The sequence below is a fragment of the Anomaloglossus baeobatrachus genome, chromosome 7, assembly GCF_048569485.1.
Source record: "Anomaloglossus baeobatrachus isolate aAnoBae1 chromosome 7, aAnoBae1.hap1, whole genome shotgun sequence".
In the NCBI taxonomy this organism is placed as follows: Eukaryota; Metazoa; Chordata; class Amphibia; order Anura; family Aromobatidae; genus Anomaloglossus; species Anomaloglossus baeobatrachus.
This window is the reverse complement of record NC_134359.1, coordinates 20,482,752-20,503,680: the sequence shown is the minus strand read 5'-3', so window position 1 is coordinate 20,503,680 and position 20,929 is coordinate 20,482,752. Positions and strand designations below refer to the sequence as shown.

Below are 20,929 nucleotides of genomic sequence, written 5' to 3'. Positions count from 1 at the left end.
AGCGGCCGTTAGATCCATGGGATCTGAACAGGGTACTAGTTGCCCTCCAGAAGCCGCCCTTCGAGCCTCTGAGGGAGGTTTCACTTTCTAGACTATCACAGAAAGTGGCTTTTCTGGTAGCGATCACATCTCTTCGGAGAGTGTCTGAGCTAGCAGCGCTGTCATCCAAGGCTCCTTTCCTGGTCTTCCACCAGGACAAGGTAGTGCTGCGCCCCATTCAGGAGTTTCTCCCGAAGGTGGTATCCTCTTTTCATCTTAATCAGGATATCTCTTTGCCTTCTTTTTGTCCTCATGCAGTTCATCGGTATGAGAAGAATTTACATTTGTTAGATCTGGTGAGAGCACTCAGAATCTACATTTCCCGCACGGCGCCCCTGCGCCGCTCCGATGCACTCTTTGTCCTTGTCGCTGGTAAGCGCAAAGGGTCGCAGGCTTCCAAAGCCACCCTGGCTCGATGGATCAAAGAACCAATTCTTGAAGCCTACCGTTCTGCTGGGCTTCCGGTTCCATCAGGGCTGAAGGCCCATTCTACCAGAGCCGGGGGTGCGTCCTGGGCATTGCGACACCAGGCTACGGCTCAACAGGTGTGCCAGGCAGCTACCTGGTCGAGTCTGCACACTTTCACCAAACATTATCAGGTGCATACCTATGCTTCGGCGGACGCCAGCCTAGGTAGAAGAGTCTTGCAGGCGGCAGTTGCCTCCCCGTAGGGGAGGGCTGTCTTCGCAGCTCTAACATAAGGTATTTCTTTACCCACCCAGGGACAGCTTTTGGACGTCCCAATCGTCTGGGTCTCCCAATGGAGCGCCGAAGAAGAAGGGAATTTTGTTACTTACCGTAAATTCTTTTTCTTCTAGCTCCTATTGGGAGACCCAGCACCCGCCCTGTTGTCCTTCGGGATTTTTGGGTTTTTTCGGGTACACATGTTGTTCATGTTGAACGGTTTTTCAGTTCTCCGATGTTACTCGGAGTGAATTTGTTTAACCAAGTTATTGGCTTTCCTCCTTCTTGCTTTTGCACTAAAACTGGTGAGCCAGTGATCCCACTGGGGGTGTATAGCCAGAAGGGGAGGGGCCTTACACTTTTTAGTGTAATGCTTTGTGTGGCCTCCGGAGGCAGTAGCTATACACCCAATCGTCTGGGTCTCCCAATAGGAGCTAGAAGAAAAGGAATTTACGGTAAGTAACAAAATTCCCTTCTTCTCCCTCAGCTCCTCCAGTAGAGGAGTCGGCTTCTCAGCAGGAGAAATTCCGTTTCAGTTTTCCCAAGCGTACACCGAGTATGTTTCTGGACCACTCTGATTTCAGAGAGGCAGTCCAGAATCACCATGCTTGTCCAGATAAGCGTTTTTCTAAGCGCCTTAAGGATACACGTTATCCTTTTCCCCCTGACGTGGTCAAAAGTTGGGCTCAGTGTCCCAAAGTGGATCCTCCAATCTCCAGACTGGCAGCTAGATCCATACTTGCAGTGGAAGATGGGGCTTCACTCAAAGATGCCACTGACAGGCAGATGGAGCTCGGGTTGAAATCCATCTATGAAGCTATCGGCGCTTCTTTTGCCCCAGCGTTCGCAGCCGTATGGGCGCTACAAGCTATCTCAGCAGGTCAAGCGCAAATTGACGCAGCCACACGCACGTCCGCGCCACAGGTGGCGTCCATAACCACTCAGACGTCGGCATTTGCATCTTACGCTATTAATGCTGTCCTGGACTCTGCGAGCCGTACGGCGGTTGCAGCCGCCAATTCGGTGGTACTCCGCAGGACCTTGTGGCTACGGGAATGGAAGGCAGATTCTGTTTCCAAAAGGCGCTTAACCAGTTTGCCAATTTCTGGCGACCGATTGTTTGGCGAGCGTTTGGATGAAATCATCAAACAATCCAAGGGAAAGGATACATCCTTACCCCAGCCCAAACCGAACATACCCCAACAGAGGAAGGGGCAGTCGAGGTTTCGGTCCTTTCGGGGCGCGGGCAGGTCCCAATTCTCCTCGTCCAAAAGGCCTCAGAAAGATCAAAGGAACTCTGACGCATGGCGGTCTAAGTCACGTCCTAAAAAGGCCACCGGAGGTGCCGCTACCAAAGCGGCTTCCTCATGACTTTCGGCCTCCTCACTCCGCATCTTCGGTCGGTGGCAGGCTCTCCCGCTTTTGCGACGCCTGGCTGCCACGGGTAAAAGACCGTTGGGTGAGAGACATTCTGTCTCACGGTTACAAGATAGAGTTCACCTCTCGTCCCCCGACTCGATTCTTCAGGTCATCCCCGCCTCCCGAGCGAGCCGAGGCTCTTCTGCAGGCGCTGGGCACTCTGAAGGCAGAAGGAGTGGTGGTCCCTGTTCCTCTTCAGCAACAGGGCCACGGTTTTTACTCCAACTTGTTTGTGGTCCCAAAGAAGGACGGGTCTTTCCGTCCTGTCCTGGACCTGAAACTTCTCAACAAACACGTAAAGACCAGGCGGTTCCGGATGGAATCCCTCCGCTCCGTCATCGCCTCAATGTCCCAAGGAGATTTCCTTGCATCGATCGATATCAAAGATGCTTATCTCCACGTACCGATTGCTCCAGAGCACCAGCGCTTCTTGCGCTTCGCCATAGAAAACGAACACCTGCAGTTCGTGGCACTGCCGTTCGGCCTGGCAACAGCCCCACGGGTTTTCACCAAGGTTATGGCTACTGTAGTAGCGGTCCTCCACTTTCAGGGTCACTCGGTGATCCCTTACTTGGACGATCTCCTGATCAAGGCACCCTCTCAAGAGGCATGCCAACACAGCCTCGACGCTACCCTGGAGACTCTCCAGAGTTTCGGGTGGATCATCAATTTTCCAAAGTCAAATCTGACACCGGCCCAATCGCTCACATACCTTGGCATGGAGTTTCATACCCTCTCAGCGATAGTGAAGCTTCCGCTGATCAAGCAGCGGTCACTACAGACAGGGGTACAATCTCTCCTTCAAGGCCAGTCACACCCCTTGAGGCGCCTCATGCACTTCCTGGGGAAGATGGTGGCAGCAATGGAGGCAGTTCCTTTTGCGCAGTTTCACCTGCGTCCTCTTCAATGGGACATCCTACGCAAATGGGACAGGAAGCCGACGTCCCTCGACAGGAACGTCTCCCTCTCGCAGGCGACCAAAGCTTCCCTTCGGTGGTGGCTTCTTCCCACTTCATTATCGAAGGGGAAATCCTTCCTACCCCCATCCTGGGAGGTGGTCACGACGGACGCGAGTCTGTCAGGGTGGGGAGCGGTTTTTCTCCACCACAGGGCTCAGGGTACGTGGACCCAGCAAGAGTCCTCGCTTCAGATCAATGTTCTGGAAATACGGGCAGTGTATCTTGCCCTGAAAGCGTTCCAGCAGTGGCTGGAAGGCAAGCAGTTCAGAATTCAGTCGGACAATTCCACAGCGGTGGCATACATCAACCACCAAGGCGGCACACGCAGTCGGCAAGCCTTCCAGGAAGTCCGGCGGATTTTGATGTGGGTGGAAGCCACGGCCTCCACCATATCCGCAGTTCACATCCCAGGCGTGGAAAACTGGGAAGCAGATTATCTCAGTCGCCAGGGCATGGACGCAGGGGAATGGTCCCTTCACCCGGACGTGTTTCAGGAGATCTGTTGCCGCTGGGGGGTCCCGGACGTCGACCTCATGGCGTCCCGGCACAACAACAAGGTACCGGCGTTCATGGCACGGTCTCAAGATCCCAGAGCTCTGGCGGCAGACGCCTTAGTTCAGGATTGGTCGCAGTTTCAGCTCCCTTATGTGTTTCCTCCGCTGGCACTGTTGCCCAGAGTGTTACGCAAGATCAGGGCCGACTGCCGCCGCGTCATCCTCGTCGCTCCAGACTGGCCGAGGCGGTCGTGGTACCCGGATCTGTGGCATCTCACGGTCGGCCAACCGTGGGCACTACCAGACCGACCAGACTTGCTATCTCAAGGGCCGTTTTTCCATCTGAATTCTGCGGCCCTCAACCTGACTGTGTGGCCATTGAGTCCTGGATCCTAGCGTCTTCAGGATTATCTCAAGACGTCATTGCCACTATGAGACAGGCTAGGAAACAAACGTCCGCCAAGATCTACCACAGGACGTGGAAAATTTTCCTGTCGTGGTGCTCTGCTCAGGGTTTTTCTCCCTGGCCTTTTGCCTTGCCCACTTTTCTGTCCTTCCTTCAATCTGGACTGGAAAAGGGTTTGTCGCTCGGCTCCCTTAAGGGACAAGTTTCAGCGCTCTCTGTGTTTTTCCAGAAGCGCCTAGCCAGACTTCCACAGGTACGCACGTTCCTGCAGGGGGTTTGTCACATCGTTCCTCCTTACAAGCGGCCGTTAGAACCCTGGGATCTGAACAGGGTGCTGATGGTTCTTCAGAAACCACCATTCGAGCCAATGAGAGATATTTCTCTCTCACGCCTTTCGCAGAAAGTGGTTTTTCTAGTAGCAGTCACTTCACTTAGGAGAGTGTCTGAGCTAGCAGCGCTGTCATGCAAAGCCCCTTTCCTGGTGTTTCACCAGGACAAGGTGGTGCTGCGTCCGGTTCCGGAATTTCTCCCTAAGGTGGTATCCCCCTTTCATCTCAATCAGGATATCTCCTTACCTTCTTTTTGTCCTCATCCAGTTCACCAATGTGAAAAGGATTTGCACTTGTTAGATCTGGTGAGAGCACTCAGACTCTACATTTCTCGTACGGCGCCCCTGCGCCGCTTGGATGCACTCTTTGTCCTTGTCGCTGGCCAGCGTAAAGGGTCACAGGCTTCCAAATCAACCTTGGCTCGGTGGATCAAGGAGCCAATTCTCGAAGCCTACCGTTCGGCTGGGCTTCCGGTTCCCTCAGGGCTGAAGGCCCATTCTACCAGAGCCGTGGGCGCGTCCTGGGCTTTGAGGCACCAGGCTACGGCTCAGCAGGTGTGTCAGGCGGCTACCTGGTCGAGCCTGCACACTTTCACGAAACACTATCAGGTGCATACCTATGCTTCGGCGGATGCCAGCCTAGGTAGGCGAGTCCTTCAGGCGGCGGTTGCCCACCTGTAGGAAGAGGCCGTTTTACGGCTCTCTTACGAGGTATTATTTTACCCACCCAGGGACTGCTTTTGGACGTCCCAATTGTCTGGGTCTCCCAATGGAGCGACAAAGAAGAAGGGAATTTTGTTTACTTACCGTAAATTCCTTTTCTTCTAGCTCCAATTGGGAGACCCAGCACCCGCCCCTGTTTTTTGTGTACACATGTTGTTCATGTTGAATGGTTTCAGTTCTCCGATATTCCTTCGGATTGAAGTTACTTTAAACCAGTTTATACTTCTTTTTCCTCCTTCTTGCTTTTGCACCAAAACTGAGGAGCCCGTGGGAGCACGGGGGGTGTATAGGCAGAAGGGGAGGGGCTTTACACTTTTAAGTGTAATACTTTGTGCGGCCTCCGGAGGCATAGCCTATACACCCAATTGTCTGGGTCTCCCAATTAGAGCTAGAAGAAAAGGAATTTACGGTAAGTAAACAAAATTCCCTTCGTAGTTGCTGAACTCTTAAGATGTAACTCAGGATAAGTAATGTATGTACACAGTGACTGCACCAGCAGAATGGTGAGTGCAGCTCTGGAGTATGATACAGGAGGTAACTCAGGATCAGTAATATATATACACAGTGACTGCACCAGCAGAATGGTGAGTGCAGCTCTGGAGGATAATACAGGAGGTAACTCGGGATCACTAATGTAATATATGTACACAGTGACTCCATTTTTCTTGTAGTTGAATTCTATTTACAGTCATGGCTGACAGTGTTGGCACCCAGAAAATGAAGTATTTATCCCAGAAAATTATTGCAGTTACACATTTTCTTATACACCTGTTTTATTTCTTTGTGTATATTGGAGAAACAGAAAAAAGGCAAATTGGACATAATTTCACACACCACACCAAAAATGGGTCGGACAAAATTTGTTGGTTCCTTTCCAAAATTGTGGGTAAACGCCTTTTATTTCAAGTATGTGCTTCTCATTCAAACTCACCTGTGACAGGTGCGGGCAATATGAAAATCACTCCTGAAACCAGATAAAAAGGGGAGAAGTTGACTCAATCTTTGCATTGTGTCTGTGTGTGCTACACGAAGCATGGAGACCAGAAAGAGAAGAAGCGAACTGTCTGAGGATTTGAGAACCAAAATTGTTGAAAAATATCCACAATCTCAAGGAAACAAGTCCATCTCCAGAGATCTTAATGTTCCTTTGTCCACGATGTACAACATAATCAAGAAGTTGAAAACCTATGGCACTGTAGTTAATCTCCCTGGATGTGAATGGCAATGAAAAATTGATGAAAGGTTGTAACGCAGGATAGTCCGGATGGTGGATAAGCCCCAATCAAAATACAAAGAAAGTTAAGCTGTTATGCAGGGTCAGGTCATCAGTGTCAGTGGAAACTATCCATCCACATCTGGATGAAACGCTATGGAGGAGACCCAGGAGGACCCCACTGCTGACACAGGGGAAAATAAACAATGTACGCGAGTAACCAGAATCCTTCTGGGAAAGCATCTTGTGGACAGATGAGACCAAGAATAGAGGATTTTGGTAAATCACATCATTCTACTGTTTACCGAAAGCAGAATGAGGCCTACAAAGTAAATAACAGGCCCTACAGTCACACATGGTGGAGGTCGAAGATGTTTGGGGTTGTTTTTCTGCCTCTGACACTGGGGGGGTACTGGGGGGGTATTGACGGTGTGTAAGACATCATGAAATCTGAAGATGCCAAAGGATCCTGAGTGAAAATGCAGTGCCCAGTGTCATAAAGCTGGGGTGTGTTCTAGGTCAGGGGTCTCCAGCAGGACAATGACCCCAAACACTTCAAGAAGCCCCAGAAATGGATGGAAACAAAACGCTGGAGAGATCTGAAGAGGCCGCAATGAGTCCAGATTTAAATCCAATTGATACTTGTGGCGAGATCTGAAAATTCCCTGTTGAGAAGAGATTAGAGAAGAGAAGACTCCTTCAGATGTGAGAGACCTGGAGACATATATACAGAAGAGTCCGAGATTCCGGGTGAGAGGAGGAAGAAGCTGTGGACGGGGACAGACACCTGATGGCAGTTATATTCCAAAGGGTAAAAGGTGCAACCAAATAGTAAGTTGAGGGTGCCAATAATTTTGCGCAGCCCATATTTTGTTTTGTGTTAAATTGTCAAATTTATTTATTTATTTATTTTTTTGATGATTTTTTTTTTTTTTTTTTTAACGGTTGCGGTTTTATGTTGTTCCAATATACACACACAGAAAACAAACATACAAAACAAAATGTGTAATTGCAATAATTTTCCGGAAGCGTGTCAGGGCGGCCAAGACTTTCGGCCATGACTGTATAATCTAGGAGTGGACGCTCGGAGGTGAAATTCCCGGATTGTTTGGGTGGAGCCGGCTCTTTATTCTCCGGATAGCTTCCGTCTGCTGCTCGGCCCTGTCTCCTCTCTGCAGGTGGTGACTTGTCCCATCGCCGGCCGCTGACTTCAGCTGCCTAATTGCGCAGAAGATGTTTCTTGTCACATCTGGACCGGTCCTGACCCGATATCCACCCCCCCTTCCCCTCCCCCCCTCCCCACCGCACAGGGGGGCATAGCTTTTCGTTTTTAGCTTGAAATTTTATGGATTCTTCTATAAAAAAAAATTTAACTTGCAGGTGTCTCATCAATCACACGTGCATGCCGATTGTCTCTAGTCACAGCCAAAGCTGCTCTCCGGGCTGTGGTCACCTGTATATAGAATGTAGTCTTGGTCTTTTTCGAGATGTGCTCGTCCTTTTATTACCACTACATCTCCCACAATGCCGTGCAGCACAGCGATCCTCGTCCGCTCATCTCTTGTGTGTTCGTGTTTCAGACTCTTCTTGACCTGCTGCGTCCGGCCCTGGAGGAGAATCTGAAGTCCTCCGCTGCGGAAGACCCGGGTCCTCCCACGTTACAGTGTCTGAAGTGCAAAACCGAATTCAGCAAACCGGAGGAGAGCGGGGTCATCCCGGGACCCGGCACCGAGCGAGCGGCCGAGGACGACATCCCCGACAGCCCCGCAGGTGACCGCCGCACTGTGCATAGGATGACTTGCCGGTGTTTATTCACTGATCTGCTTTCTGAAGAATGGTGCACAGCCATAACTATCTGCCAAGCTCCGCGCCGCTCAGTCATTGTCTGCCTATTACTGCTCAATCCCATTTACTTAACGGGGTTATCAGGAGCCATAGACTTCTATATCAGCGGCGAGCGGCACCAATGACATTCACTAGTGAAAAGCTTGCACCGCCATGCTCTGTACTAGTGATGAGCGGGCACTACCATGCTCGGGTGCTCTATACACGTAACTAGTGGTGAGCGGGCACTACCATGCTCGGGTGCTCTATACAGGTAACTAGTGATGAGTGGGCACTACCATGCTCGGGTGCTCTGTCCTCGTAACTAGTGATGAGCGGGCACTACCATGCTCGGGTGCTCTGTCCTCGTAACTAGTGATGAGCGGGCACTACCATGCTCGGGTGCTCGGTACTCGTAACCAGGGATGAGCGGGCACTACCATGCTCGGGTGCTCTGTCCTCGTAACTAGTGATGAGCGAGCACTACCATGCTCAGGTGCTCAGTAGTGGTAACTAGTGATGAGCGGGCACTACCATGCTCGGGTGCTCAGTACTCGTAACAAGGTGTCAGATGCTCGGATGGGCTTGACTCATGTACCAAGTATAATGGAAGATCTTCCGGAAAAATGCTCAAGTTCCTCACTGACTTACATTATACTCAATATACTAGTTGCACCCATCCGAGCGTCTGACAGCTTGTTACCAGTACCAAGCACCCGAGCATGGTAGTGCCCACTCATCACTAGTTACCAGTACTGAGCACCCGAGCATGGTAGTGCCCGGTTATGAGTACTGAGCATGGTAGTGCCCGCTCATCACTAGTTACGAGTACTGGGCACTCAAATGGTGTCATTAAAAGATGCAAATGATCTCACAAAATAAGTCCTTATACGGCTGCAATGATGGAAAAATAAACTAAAATTTGATTTTTGAAATGGTGGATAATAAAAATGCTAAACCCCTCCAGTCATTTGGTCTTGATCACGTTATTCCCGTCAGTCATTTAGTAGGGGCACACAGTTTTAGCTTTTCGAGAGCACGTTCTGCACCCCGTGTATGAGGGTGGGAGCAGGTGCGGTGCTGCCGTCGTGCCTGCGGTGCTGCCGTCGTGCCTGCGGTGCTGCCGTCGTGCCTGCGGTGCTGCCGTCGTGCCTGCGGTGCTGCCGTCGTGCCTGCGGTGCTGCCGTCGTGCCTGCAGTGCTGCCGTCGTGCCCGCTTGTTTTATAGGCTGCTGACTCTTTCCCTCCTGGTTTGTAGATAACACTGGCTGCCCGTCCTGCGGGAGCTTCCATGTTATCCTGGCTCCGCAGCCCCACAGTGGAGAGGCCAGTGCCCAGCAGTCACCAGAAGGCTCCACGGATGAGAAGCAAAAGTCCTTTTTTGTAGGGGAGGGCGAAGAGGAAAGTGGGAGCTCGGGGAGTGGGAGCTGCTCCATCAAGTTTCACGACGACGTGGACATCAGCATCAGAAGCGGGCAGGGTACCCCCGAATACAAGTCCGGGACAGGAACCCCGTCCTCAAAAGAAGACAGTGCACTTCTCCAGGACGTCAGTCCAAGTAAGTGGTGTAATGGGAGAGATGGAAACTGGGGGGTGTAGTCCAGTACCCACCTGTATGTGACCGTGTACTGGGGGGATGTAGTCCAGTACCCACCTGTATGTGACCGTATACTGGGGGGGATGTAGTCCAGTACCCACCTGTATGTGACCGTATATTGGGGGGGGATGTAGTCCAGTACCCACCTGTATGTGACCGTATATTGGGGGGGGATGTAGTCCAGTACCCACCTGTATGTGACCGTATATTGGGGGGGGGGGGGATGTAGTCCAGTACCCACCTGCATGTGACCGTATACTGGGGGGGGGGATGTAGTCCAGTTCCCACCTGTATGTGACCGTGTACGGGGGGGGGGGATGTAGTCCAGTTCCCACCTGTATGTGACCGTATACTGGGGGGGGGGATGTAGTCCAGTTCCCACCTGTATGTGACCGTGTACGGGGGGGGGGATGTAGTCCAGTTCCCACCTGTATGTGACCGTATACTGGGGGGGGGGATGTAGTCCAGTTCCCACCTGTATGTGACCGTGTACGGGGGGGGGGGATGTAGTCCAGTTCCCACCTGTATGTGACCGTGTACTGGGGGGGGGGTGTAGTCCAGTACCCACCTGCATGTGACCGTATACTGGGGGGGGGGGATGTAGTCCAGTTCCCACCTGTATGTGACCGTGTACGGGGGGGGGGGATGTAGTCCAGTTCCCACCTGTATGTGACCGTATACTGGGGGGGGGGATGTAGTCCAGTTCCCACCTGTATGTGACCGTGTACGGGGGGGGGGGATGTAGTCCAGTTCCCACCTGTATGTGACCGTGTACTGGGGGGGGGGTGTAGTCCAGTGCCCACCTGTATGTGACTGTGTACTGGGGGGGGGTGTAGTCCAGTACCCACCTGTATGTGACCGTATATTGGGGGGGGGGGGGGATGTAGTCCAGTACCCACCTGCATGTGACCGTATACTGGGGGGGGGGGATGTAGTCCAGTTCCCACCTGTATGTGACCGTGTACGGGGGGGGGGGGATGTAGTCCAGTTCCCACCTGTATGTGACCGTATACTGGGGGGGGGGGGATGTAGTCCAGTTCCCACCTGTATGTGACCGTGTACGGGGGGGGGGATGTAGTCCAGTTCCCACCTGTATGTGACCGTGTACTGGGGGGGGTGTAGTCCAGTGCCCACCTGTATGTGACCGTGTACTGGGGGGGGGTGTAGTCCAGTGCCCACCTGTATGTGACCGTGTACTGGGGGGGGTGTAGTCCAGTGCCCACCTGTATGTGACCGTGTACTGGGGGGGGTGTAGTCCAGTGCCCACCTGTATGTGACCGTGTACGGGGGGGGGGGGATGTAGTCCAGTTCCCACCTGTATGTGACCGTATACTGGGGGGGGGGGGATGTAGTCCAGTTCCCACCTGTATGTGACCGTGTACGGGGGGGGGGATGTAGTCCAGTTCCCACCTGTATGTGACCGTGTACTGGGGGGGGTGTAGTCCAGTGCCCACCTGTATGTGACCGTGTACTGGGGGGGGGTGTAGTCCAGTACCCACCTGTATGTGACCGTATATTGGGGGGGGGGGATGTAGTCCAGTACCCACCTGCATGTGACCGTATACTGGGGGGGGGGGATGTAGTCCAGTTCCCACCTGTATGTGACCGTGTACGGGGGGGGGGGATGTAGTCCAGTTCCCACCTGTATGTGACCGTATACTGGGGGGGGGGGGATGTAGTCCAGTTCCCACCTGTATGTGACCGTGTACGGGGGGGGGGATGTAGTCCAGTTCCCACCTGTATGTGACCGTGTACTGGGGGGGGTGTAGTCCAGTGCCCACCTGTATGTGACCGTGTACTGGGGGGGGGTGTAGTCCAGTGCCCACCTGTATGTGACCGTGTACTGGGGGGGGTGTAGTCCAGTGCCCACCTGTATGTGACCGTGTACTGGGGGGGGTGTAGTCCAGTGCCCACCTGTATGTGACCGTGTACTGGGGGGGGGTGTAGTCCAGTGCCCACCTGTATGTGACCGTGTACTGGGGGGGGTGTAGTCCAGTGCCCACCTGTATGTGACCGTGTACGGGGGGGGATGTAGCCGAGTACCCACCTGTATGTGACCGTGTACTTGGGGGGGGATGTAGTCCAGTACCCACCTGTATGTGACCGTGTACTGGGGGGGGATGTAGCCCAGTACCCACCTGTATGTGACCATGTTTTGGGGGGGCTATGTGGTCCAGTACACATCTATAAGGGTGTGTGCTTGTGTCTTTGTAGCTTCTGCGAGTCCACAGCAGACCTTGGATTTCCGAGTGGTGGATCACCGGCTGAAGCTACATCTCGACATGGAGATTTTCGGTGGAGACATGGAAGAATTCCAGTGCTCCATGAAGGTGAGTCCGGTGGAGGAGCATCTGCCGCCTCCCACTTCTTATGGCGCGGTCGTCCTTCATCGCCTTCTGTTCCTCAGGTCCCGGTGGTCCATTTTGGGAAGCCTGGAGAGTTCCTGGCGCTTGTTGTTGTCTCCAATCAAAAGCTCTATTTCCTGGAGATCACTGGAGACAGCAGGTAAGGTGCAGGTCACATGTGGGAGATCCGTGAAGCCCGACGGATCCCATAATACTGACTGAGACTTGCTCTCTTCCAGGGGCCCTGCCTGTGACTGGCTGCAGCTGGGAGATTGTCACGAGCTCACCTCCCTCACTCACTTACATGTGGGGCTCCGGGAGCAATGTGTGTATCTGGGGTTCCAATCCTCCGAAGACTCCTACACTCTGCTGACCCGAAACCGCCACCGCAGCACAACCTTCAGCCAGCACATACTAGGTGAGCAATGCTGTCTGCAATGGCACATATGCAAGATCCACTAGAGGGAGCTCACTACATACAGATTTATACAGCCACCACTAGAGGGAGCTCACTACATACAGATTTATACAGCCACCACTAGAGGGAGCTCACTACATACAGATTTATACAGCTGGCACTAGAGGGAGCTCACTACATACAGATTATACATCCACCACTAGAGGGAGCTCACTACATACAGATTATACAGTCACCACTAGAGGGAGCTCACTACATACAGATTTATACAGCCACCACTAGAGGAAGCTCACTACATACAGACTGAAACAGCCACCACTAGAGGGAGCTCACTACATACAGATTTATACAGCCACCACTAGAGGGAGCTCACTACATAAAGACTGAAACAGCCACCACTAGAGGGAGCTAACTACATACAGATTTATACAGCCACCACTAGAGGGAGCTCACTACATACAGATTTATACAGCCACCACTAGAGGGAGCTCACTACATACAGATTTATACAGCCACCACTAGAGGGAGCTCACTACATACAGATTTATACAGCCACCACTAGAGGGAGCTCACTACATACAGATTTATACAGCCACCACTAGAGGGAGCTCACTACATACAGATTTATACAGCCACCACTAGAGGGAGCTCACTACATACAGATTTATACAGCCACCACTAGAGGGAGCTCACTACATACAGATTTATACAGCCACCACTAGAGGGAGCTCACTACATACAGATTTATACAGCCACCACTAGAGGGAGCTAACTACATACAGACTTATACAGCCACCACTAGAGGGAGCTAACTACATACAGATTTATACAGCCACCACTAGAGGGAGCTAACTACATACAGATTTATACAGCCACCACTAGAGGGAGCTCACTACATACAGATTTATACAGCCACCACTAGAGGGAGCTCACTACATACAGATTTATACAGCCACCACTAGAGGGAGCTCACTACATACAGATTTATACAGCCACCACTAGAGGGAGCTCACTACATACAGATTTATACAGCCACCACTAGAGGGAGCTCACTACATACAGATTTATACAGCCACCACTAGAGGGAGCTCACTACATACAGATTTATACAGCCACCACTAGAGGGAGCTCACTACATACAGATTTATACAGCCACCACTAGAGGGAGCTCACTACATACAGATTTATACAGCCACCACTAGAGGGAGCTCACTACATACAGATTTATACAGCCACCACTAGAGGGAGCTCACTACATACAGATTTATACAGCCACCACTAGAGGGAGCTCACTACATACAGATTTATACAGCCACCACTAGAGGGAGCTCACTACATACAGAATGAAACAGCCACCACTAGAGGGAGCTCACTACATACAGATTTATACAGCCACCACTAGAGGGAGCTCACTACATACAGACTGAAACAGCCACCACTAGAGGGAGCTAACTACATACAGATTTATACAGCCACCACTAGAGGGAGCTCACTACATACAGATTTATACAGCCACCACTAGAGGGAGCTCACTACATACAGATTTATACAGCCACCACTAGAGGGAGCTCACTACATACAGATTTATACAGCCACCACTAGAGGGAGCTCACTACATACAGATTTATACAGCCACCACTAGAGGGAGCTCACTACATACAGATTTATACAGCCACCACTAGAGGGAGCTCACTACATACAGATTTATACAGCCACCACTAGAGGGAGCTCACTACATACAGATTTATACAGCCACCACTAGAGGGAGCTCACTACATACAGATTTATACAGCCACCACTAGGGGGAGCTCACTACATACAGATTTATACTGCCACCACTAGGGGGAGCTCACTACATACAGATTTATACAGCCACCACTAGAGGGAGCTCACTACATACAGATTTATACAGCCACCACTAGGGGGAGCTCACTACATACAGATTTATACAGCCACCACTAGGGGGAGCTCACTACATACAGATTTATACAGTCACCACTAGAGGGAGCTCACTACATACAGATTTATACAGCCACCACTTGGGGGAGCTCACTACATACAGATTTATACAGCCACCACTAGGGGGGAGCTCACTACATACAGATTTATACTGCCACCACTAGGGGGAGCTCACTACATACAGATTTATACAGCCACCACTAGAGGGAGCTCACTACATACAGATTTAAACAGTTACCACTAGGGGCTGTATGTAGTGTGTTCCCTCTAGTGGTGACTGTATAAATCTGTATGTAGTGAGGTCCCTCTAGTGGTGGCTGTATAAATCTGTATGTAGTGAGGTCCCTCTAGTGGTGACTGTATAAATCTGTATGTAGTGAGCTCCCTCTAGTGGTGGCTGTATAAATCTGTATGTAGTGAGCTCCCTCTAGTGGTGGCTGTATAAATCTGTATGTAGTGAGCTCCCTCTAGTGGTGACTGTATAAATCTGTATGTAGTGAGCTCCCTCTAGTGGTGACTGTATAATCTGTATGTAGTGAACTCCCCCTAGTGGAGGCTGCAAGCAGTCAGTTTTATTATGAAATTTTGAGGGGAAATGGGAATTTGTAAGAAAATGATTGTCAATCACCCTTCAAAAGGAATCTGTCAGAAGGGTTTTTTGTTATTCCACTTGAGGGCAGCATAATGTAGGGGCAGACGTCCTGATGTCAGGTATGTGTCCTTTGCTCAGCAGCTTGCTGTAGTTTCAATACAATCGGGTGATTATTACTGCAGGACTAAGGGTTGCATGCAGAGCAGTCTTGCTGATTTGTATAACCCCACCCTCACCACTAATTGGCAGGAAACTGCCAATCAGTGATGTGGGTGGGGTTACACAGATCAGCACTGCTACCTCTACAATGGGGAAAACAGATTGTATCAAAACTTGCCCAAACAGCTCAGTAAGTGACACCTCGCTGGAATCAGTCTCTTTGCCCCTATATTATGCAGGTCTTGGTACCATAGAACAAACCTCCTGACAGATTCCCTTTTAAACATATGGTAAGAAATTATTCAATACGTAATTTTGGGTATATTTTGATAAAGGGAAGAAATGAAACCATGGGTTTTAATGTTGTGCCATGTGGTGATATATAAGGGTCTGGCTGGGATGGAGGGTCCCGCTGCTCAGGGTCTGGTGTGATGTATCTGGATATCTCTGAAGGAGACGTTGTGTTTAATCTTCAGACACTTTGTCGCATCTGCCGCCACGTTATCGGAACGCTCTGCAGTACAGTCCTAAGGAGGAGGTAACTGAGGAGCATCGTCTGTGGTAAGTAACTGGAGTTGGTTCTGGGGGTTAATTATTAGCAATTTTTTTAATATCACAATTATCCTTTATTATCTGCAAAAACTAAAGTTTGGTTTGTGAGGTCGCCCCCTGTGCGCTAGCCCTGCGCCGTGAGGTCGCCCCCTGTGCGCTAGCCCTGCGCCGTGAGGTCGCCCCCTGTGCGCTAGCCCTGCGCCGTGAGGTCGCCCCCTGTGCGCTAGCCCTGCGCCGTGAGGTCGCCCCCTGTGCGCTAGCCCTGCGCCGTGAGGTCGCCCCCTGTGCGCTAGCCCTGCGCCGTGAGGTCGCCCCCTGTGCTGCGCTAGCCCTGCGCCGCGAGGTCGCCCCTGTGCTGCGCTAGCCCTGCGCCGCGAGGTCGCCCCTGTGCTGCGCTAGCCCTGCGCCGCGAGGTCGCCCCTGTGTTGCGCTAGCCCTGCGCCGCGAGGTCGCCCCTGTGTTGCGCTAGCCCTGCGCCGCGAGGTCGCCCCTGTGTTGCACTAGCCCTGCGCCGCGAGGCCGCCCCTGTGTTGCGGTTGCCCTGCGCCGCGAGGCCGCCCCTGTGTTGCGGTTGCCCTGCGCCGCGAGGCCGCCCCTGTGTTGCGGTTGCCCTGCGCCGCGAGGCCGCCCCTGTGTTGCGGTTGCCCTGCGCCGCGAGGCCGCCCCTGTGTTGCGGTTGCCCTGCGCCGCGAGGCCGCCCCGGTGTTGCGGTTGCCCTGCGCCGCGAGGCCGTCCCGGTGTTGCGGTTGCCCTGCGCCGCGAGGCCGCCGTGCGTATCCTGTCATCTTTAATGCAATATTACGATGTATCATTATTTGTAAGATGGGGGCCGTTTCTTGTCATGTGCACAGGGAATGCTCCCGTTATAAGACGTCTTCCATCACGTTGTGTCCCCTGTCTATCCGTTGCGCTGTGTGGGTGGGAGGTTCTCGTTCGCTTGTTTTGGTTTCTGGTCTTGTTTCTTGTTGCGCACCTGTTCCCGCTTCACCTTATCTCTCCTCTTCTGCAGGCCGCTCCTCCGTGATGGCCTTGGCACCGGCGGCCCCCCGGGTTATTGCTACGTCCTGGCACACTTCTTGCGAGGTAGGACTTTACGAGTCAAGGTCGGCAGGTGCGGTGTGGTGATTGTGCCGGCGGACCCTCGCTGTCCTCTCCTCCTCCATCTTTGCCTCCTCTGTAACCAGCACCGGTCTCCGGCCCGTGCCGCCCCTCGTTGTCCTCCTGTTGGTTCTGGTCCAGACATGTGGCCCTTATTAATGAAGGAGCCCCGGGATACACTGTAACACTAGCGTCCTTGGCGCTGTGGCTCTGTGCGAGGTGAGATCACGCGCTCCGGTGCACACGGCTCGCGTCTTCTGCCGCCTCCTACAGATCCCACAAGGTTACACAGATTCTTACCTCTGTCTTATGGACAATTCCGACTTTTGTATTTGAGATTGTCGGGAGCTTCATGTGAAGCTGATCAGATCCCGCCGGATGCGCGGTGATGATGGTGCCGCTGTTCTCTGTATAGCAGACGTCTCATTAGCGCGGATCTGCGCCCGTTGTGCCAATATTATACTCTTATGATTAATTCCTGTCTTCTGTCTTTCTCCCTATTTCAGAGGACGTGGCCTCCGGTGCAGGCGCTCAATTCTGCGCCAATGCTGATCCCCGGCCGTATAACAGGGCGTCCCCCGCTGCGCTAGCTCAGGGTGCCGGGGAGGCCGCCCCCATGACGCTGCTGGTCACACACACCCACATGTATCTACTGGAGGAGAGCCACCAGTGGCGGCACGTGGCCGCACCTACAGGCGAGGACGACAGCCGCGAGCCCCCCGAAAAAGTGTCCGTCAGAGAGAAGCAGGCGATCAGCAACATCAGCTCCCTGCACACATTCAACTCCGCGCCCCTACATCTGCGCATCAGGCTCTATCATGAGGTACGAGGCACCCAACCCCCGGCCCCCTCCAAAATCCGACATTCAGCCCCTTATTACCAGCGTCTGTTTGCTGCCCCCTGATGCTGGCGGATGCTCCTGCCCCCCCCCCCTGTTCAGCTGCACCTCCCCAATCCCGAAACTGATTACTCTGCTATATACTTTACCTTGACACTACAGATTAGTGGAGCTGTTCACCTCCTTCCTGGCACCAGGAGCAGGGAGCGCACAGCCTCATTAGGGATAGATATGGGATGCGGAGGCGGCAGATCACACGTGCGGGCGCTCCGGCTTCTGGTGCAATTAATGAGCCGGAGATGAAGCCTCATCCTGGTCCTATAACTTCATCCGTTCTCAGTATGGCGGCTGTCAGTATGGCGGCTGTCAGTATGGCGGCTGTCAGTATGGCTGCTATTGAGGTGCTTAAAGGGGTTTTCAGCAAGTCTCCTGAACAGCAGCTGTAACGATAAATAACCATAAGAAGTCCCAAATAATGCAACAAACAGCTGCATCTTGTAATAGTGCCATATGGGCTGCCTTCATTAGTGCAACCATATGGTGCTTGTGTATTGTAGCGCAGACGTACGGCGCTTGTGTATTGTAGCACAGACGTACGGCGCTTGTGTATTGTAGTGCAGCTGTACAGTGCCTGTGTATTGTAGCGCAGACGTACGGCGCTTGTGTATTGTAGCGCAGACGTACGGCGCTTGTGTATTGTAGCGCAGACGTACGGCGCTTGTGTATTGTAGCGCAGCTGTACGGCGCTTGTGTATTGTAGTGCAGCTGTACAGTGCCTGTGTATTGTAGTGCAGACTTACAGCGCTTGTGTATTGTAGCACAGACGTACGGCGCTTGTGTATTGTAGCACAGACGTACGGCGCTTGTGTATTGTAGTGCAGCTGTACAGTGCCTGTGTATTGTAGTGCAGACGTACAGCGCTTGTGTATTGTAGCGCAGCTGTACGGCGCTTGTGCATTGTAGCACAGACGTACGGCGCTTGTGTATTGTAGCGCAGCTGTACGGCGCTTGTGCATTGTAGCGCAGACGTACGGCGCTTGTGTATTGTAGCGCAGCTGTACGGCGCTTGTGTATTGTAGCGCAGACGTACGGCGCTTTGTGTATTGTAGCGCAGACGTACGGCGCTTGTGTATTGTAGCGCAGACGTACGGCGCTTGTGTATTGTAGCGCAGCTGTATGGCGCTTGCGTAGTGTGGGGCAGCCGTACGGCGCTTGTGTAGTGTGGTGCAGACGTACGGCGCTTGTGTAGTGTAGTGCAGCCGTACGGTGCTTGTGTAGTGTAGTGCAGCCGTACGGCGCTTGTGTAGTGTGGTGCAGACGTACGGCGCTTGTGTATTGTAGCACAGACGTACGGCGCTTGTATATTGTAGCGCAGCTGTACGGCGCTTGTGTATTGTAGCGCAGCCGTACAGTGCCTGTGTAGTGTAGCGCAGACGTACGGCGCTTGTGTATTGTAGCGCAGACGTACGGCGCTTGCGTAGTGTGGGGCAGCCGTACGGCGCTTGTGTAGTGTGGTGCAGACGTACGGCGCTTGTGTAGTGTAGTGCAGCCGTACGGTGCTTGTGTAGTGTAGTGCAGCCGTACGGCGCTTGTGTAGTGTGGTGCAGACGTACGGCGCTTGTGTAGTGTAGTGCAGCCGTACGGTGCTTGTGTAGTGTGGCGCAGACGTACGGCGCTTGTGTTTTGTAGCGCAGACGTGCAGCGCTTGTGTAGTGTGGTGCAGCCATGCGGCGCTTGTGTAGTGTGGTGCAGACGTACGGCGCTTGTGTAGTGTGGTGCAGACGTACGGCGCTTGTGTATTGTAGCGCAGACGTGCGGCGCTTGTGTAGTGTGGTGCAGCCATGCGGCGCTTGTGAATTGTAGCGCAGACATACGGTGCCTGCATACCATAGTGGCACCATACAGATTAATTTTTTTTTTTTCTGCCCTCTGACAAATACTGTAGAAAACGAGTCTCAGCCAATGGGAAAGCTTAGCGCTCCCGGTGTCTGGGGTACAGCTCCTGCTGCAGCCAGTAGCCTCACAGCCAGACATAAAATCCTCTGGAAATAATGGGAGCCGTCTCAAAGTCCAATAAATATTTATCTTATTTATTTAAAAAAAAAAAGTTTGCAGTGTGGTGGCGCTGTTGCATGAGAGTTAATGGAAAATCTGGTCGCTTCCAGTGGTGGAAAGTGGTACTGCAAGTTATGGAAAATATTAGAAAAAGGGAGCAAAATTTGCTGTGAACCTTGGTGCGGCTCAGCCTATATTACCATGATCTCTCAATCTTTTATAGGCTCGGTTGTTGAGGGGCAGCATGTATGACATTATTTTTACACTTTACAGACCCAACTAAAGGAGAGCGCCTGGCTGCTGTGGACAGAGGACCCAGAATTACCCAAAGAGCTAATCGAGTGGCTCCGGGGCCCCTGGGAAGCCGAGTATTTCATACAGTTCAACCAGATCACTCATGAATCACTGGAGTCGTATCTGACGTCTACCAGATAGTGACCATCGCTCCGGCACAGCAGGATTGTGTCCAGTAGACGGACCGCACGAGGACAGGCTGGTAATCCTGGACCCACCCAAGGAGAGGCGGAAGATAATTGCACTGATGATTTTGTTCTTTTGTTTGTTTTTTATATTATTTCTGACGTTTTCTTGTTTTTAATAATATTGGAATAAAGTTTCTACCCCATTTTAAAGTTTTTGTCATGTCTGCAACTCTATCCTGCACTTATCATGTATCTCTGTATACAGGGAGCTCCCCCTAGTGCTGACTGCAGACAGGATCTTATCATCTATCTCTGTATACAGGGAGCTCCCCCTAGTGGTGGCTGCAGACAGGATATTATCATGTATCTCTGTATACAGGGAGCTCCCCCTAGTGGTGGCTGCAGACAGGATCTTATCATGTATCTCTGTATACAGGGAGCTCCCCCTAGTGGAGGCTGCAGACAGGATCTTATCATGTATCTCTGTATACAGGGAGCTCCCCCTAGTGGTGGCTGCAGACAGGATATTATCATGTATCTCTGTATACAGGGAGCTCCCCCTAGTGGTGGCTGCAGACAGGATCTTATCATGTATCTCTGTATACAGGGAGCTCCCCCTAGTGGAGGCTGCAGACAGGATCTTATCATGTATCTCTGTATACAGGGAGCTCCCCCTAGTGGTGACTGCAGACAGGATCTTATCATGTATCTCTGTATACAGGGAGCTCCCCCTAGTGGTGGCTGCAGACAGGATCTTATCATGTATCTCTGTATACAGGGAGCTCCCCCTAGTGGTGGCTGCAGAC

The 20,929-nt window shown here is 52.2% G+C and overlaps 1 protein-coding gene across 3 annotated transcripts in view; it reads left to right on the top strand.

The window, feature by feature from the left end:
* The window catches only part of STK11IP (serine/threonine kinase 11 interacting protein), a 44,993-nt gene extending 24,673 nt beyond the window's left edge, over positions 1–20,320 (top strand). For all 3 annotated transcript variants that reach the window (XM_075317129.1, XM_075317132.1, XM_075317131.1), the window contains exons 17-25: positions 7,846–8,035; positions 9,347–9,646; positions 11,900–12,015; positions 12,093–12,190; positions 12,270–12,448; positions 15,635–15,719; positions 16,720–16,793; positions 17,315–17,631; positions 19,975–20,320. In XM_075317129.1, coding sequence (XP_075173244.1) covers positions 7,846–8,035; positions 9,347–9,646; positions 11,900–12,015; positions 12,093–12,190; positions 12,270–12,448; positions 15,635–15,719; positions 16,720–16,793; positions 17,315–17,631; positions 19,975–20,136 — 1,521 coding nt within the window. In that variant the 3' untranslated portion in view covers positions 20,137–20,320. The remainder of the gene's footprint in view (positions 1–7,845; positions 8,036–9,346; positions 9,647–11,899; positions 12,016–12,092; positions 12,191–12,269; positions 12,449–15,634; positions 15,720–16,719; positions 16,794–17,314; positions 17,632–19,974) is intronic.
* The last annotated feature ends 609 nt before the right edge of the window (positions 20,321–20,929 follow it).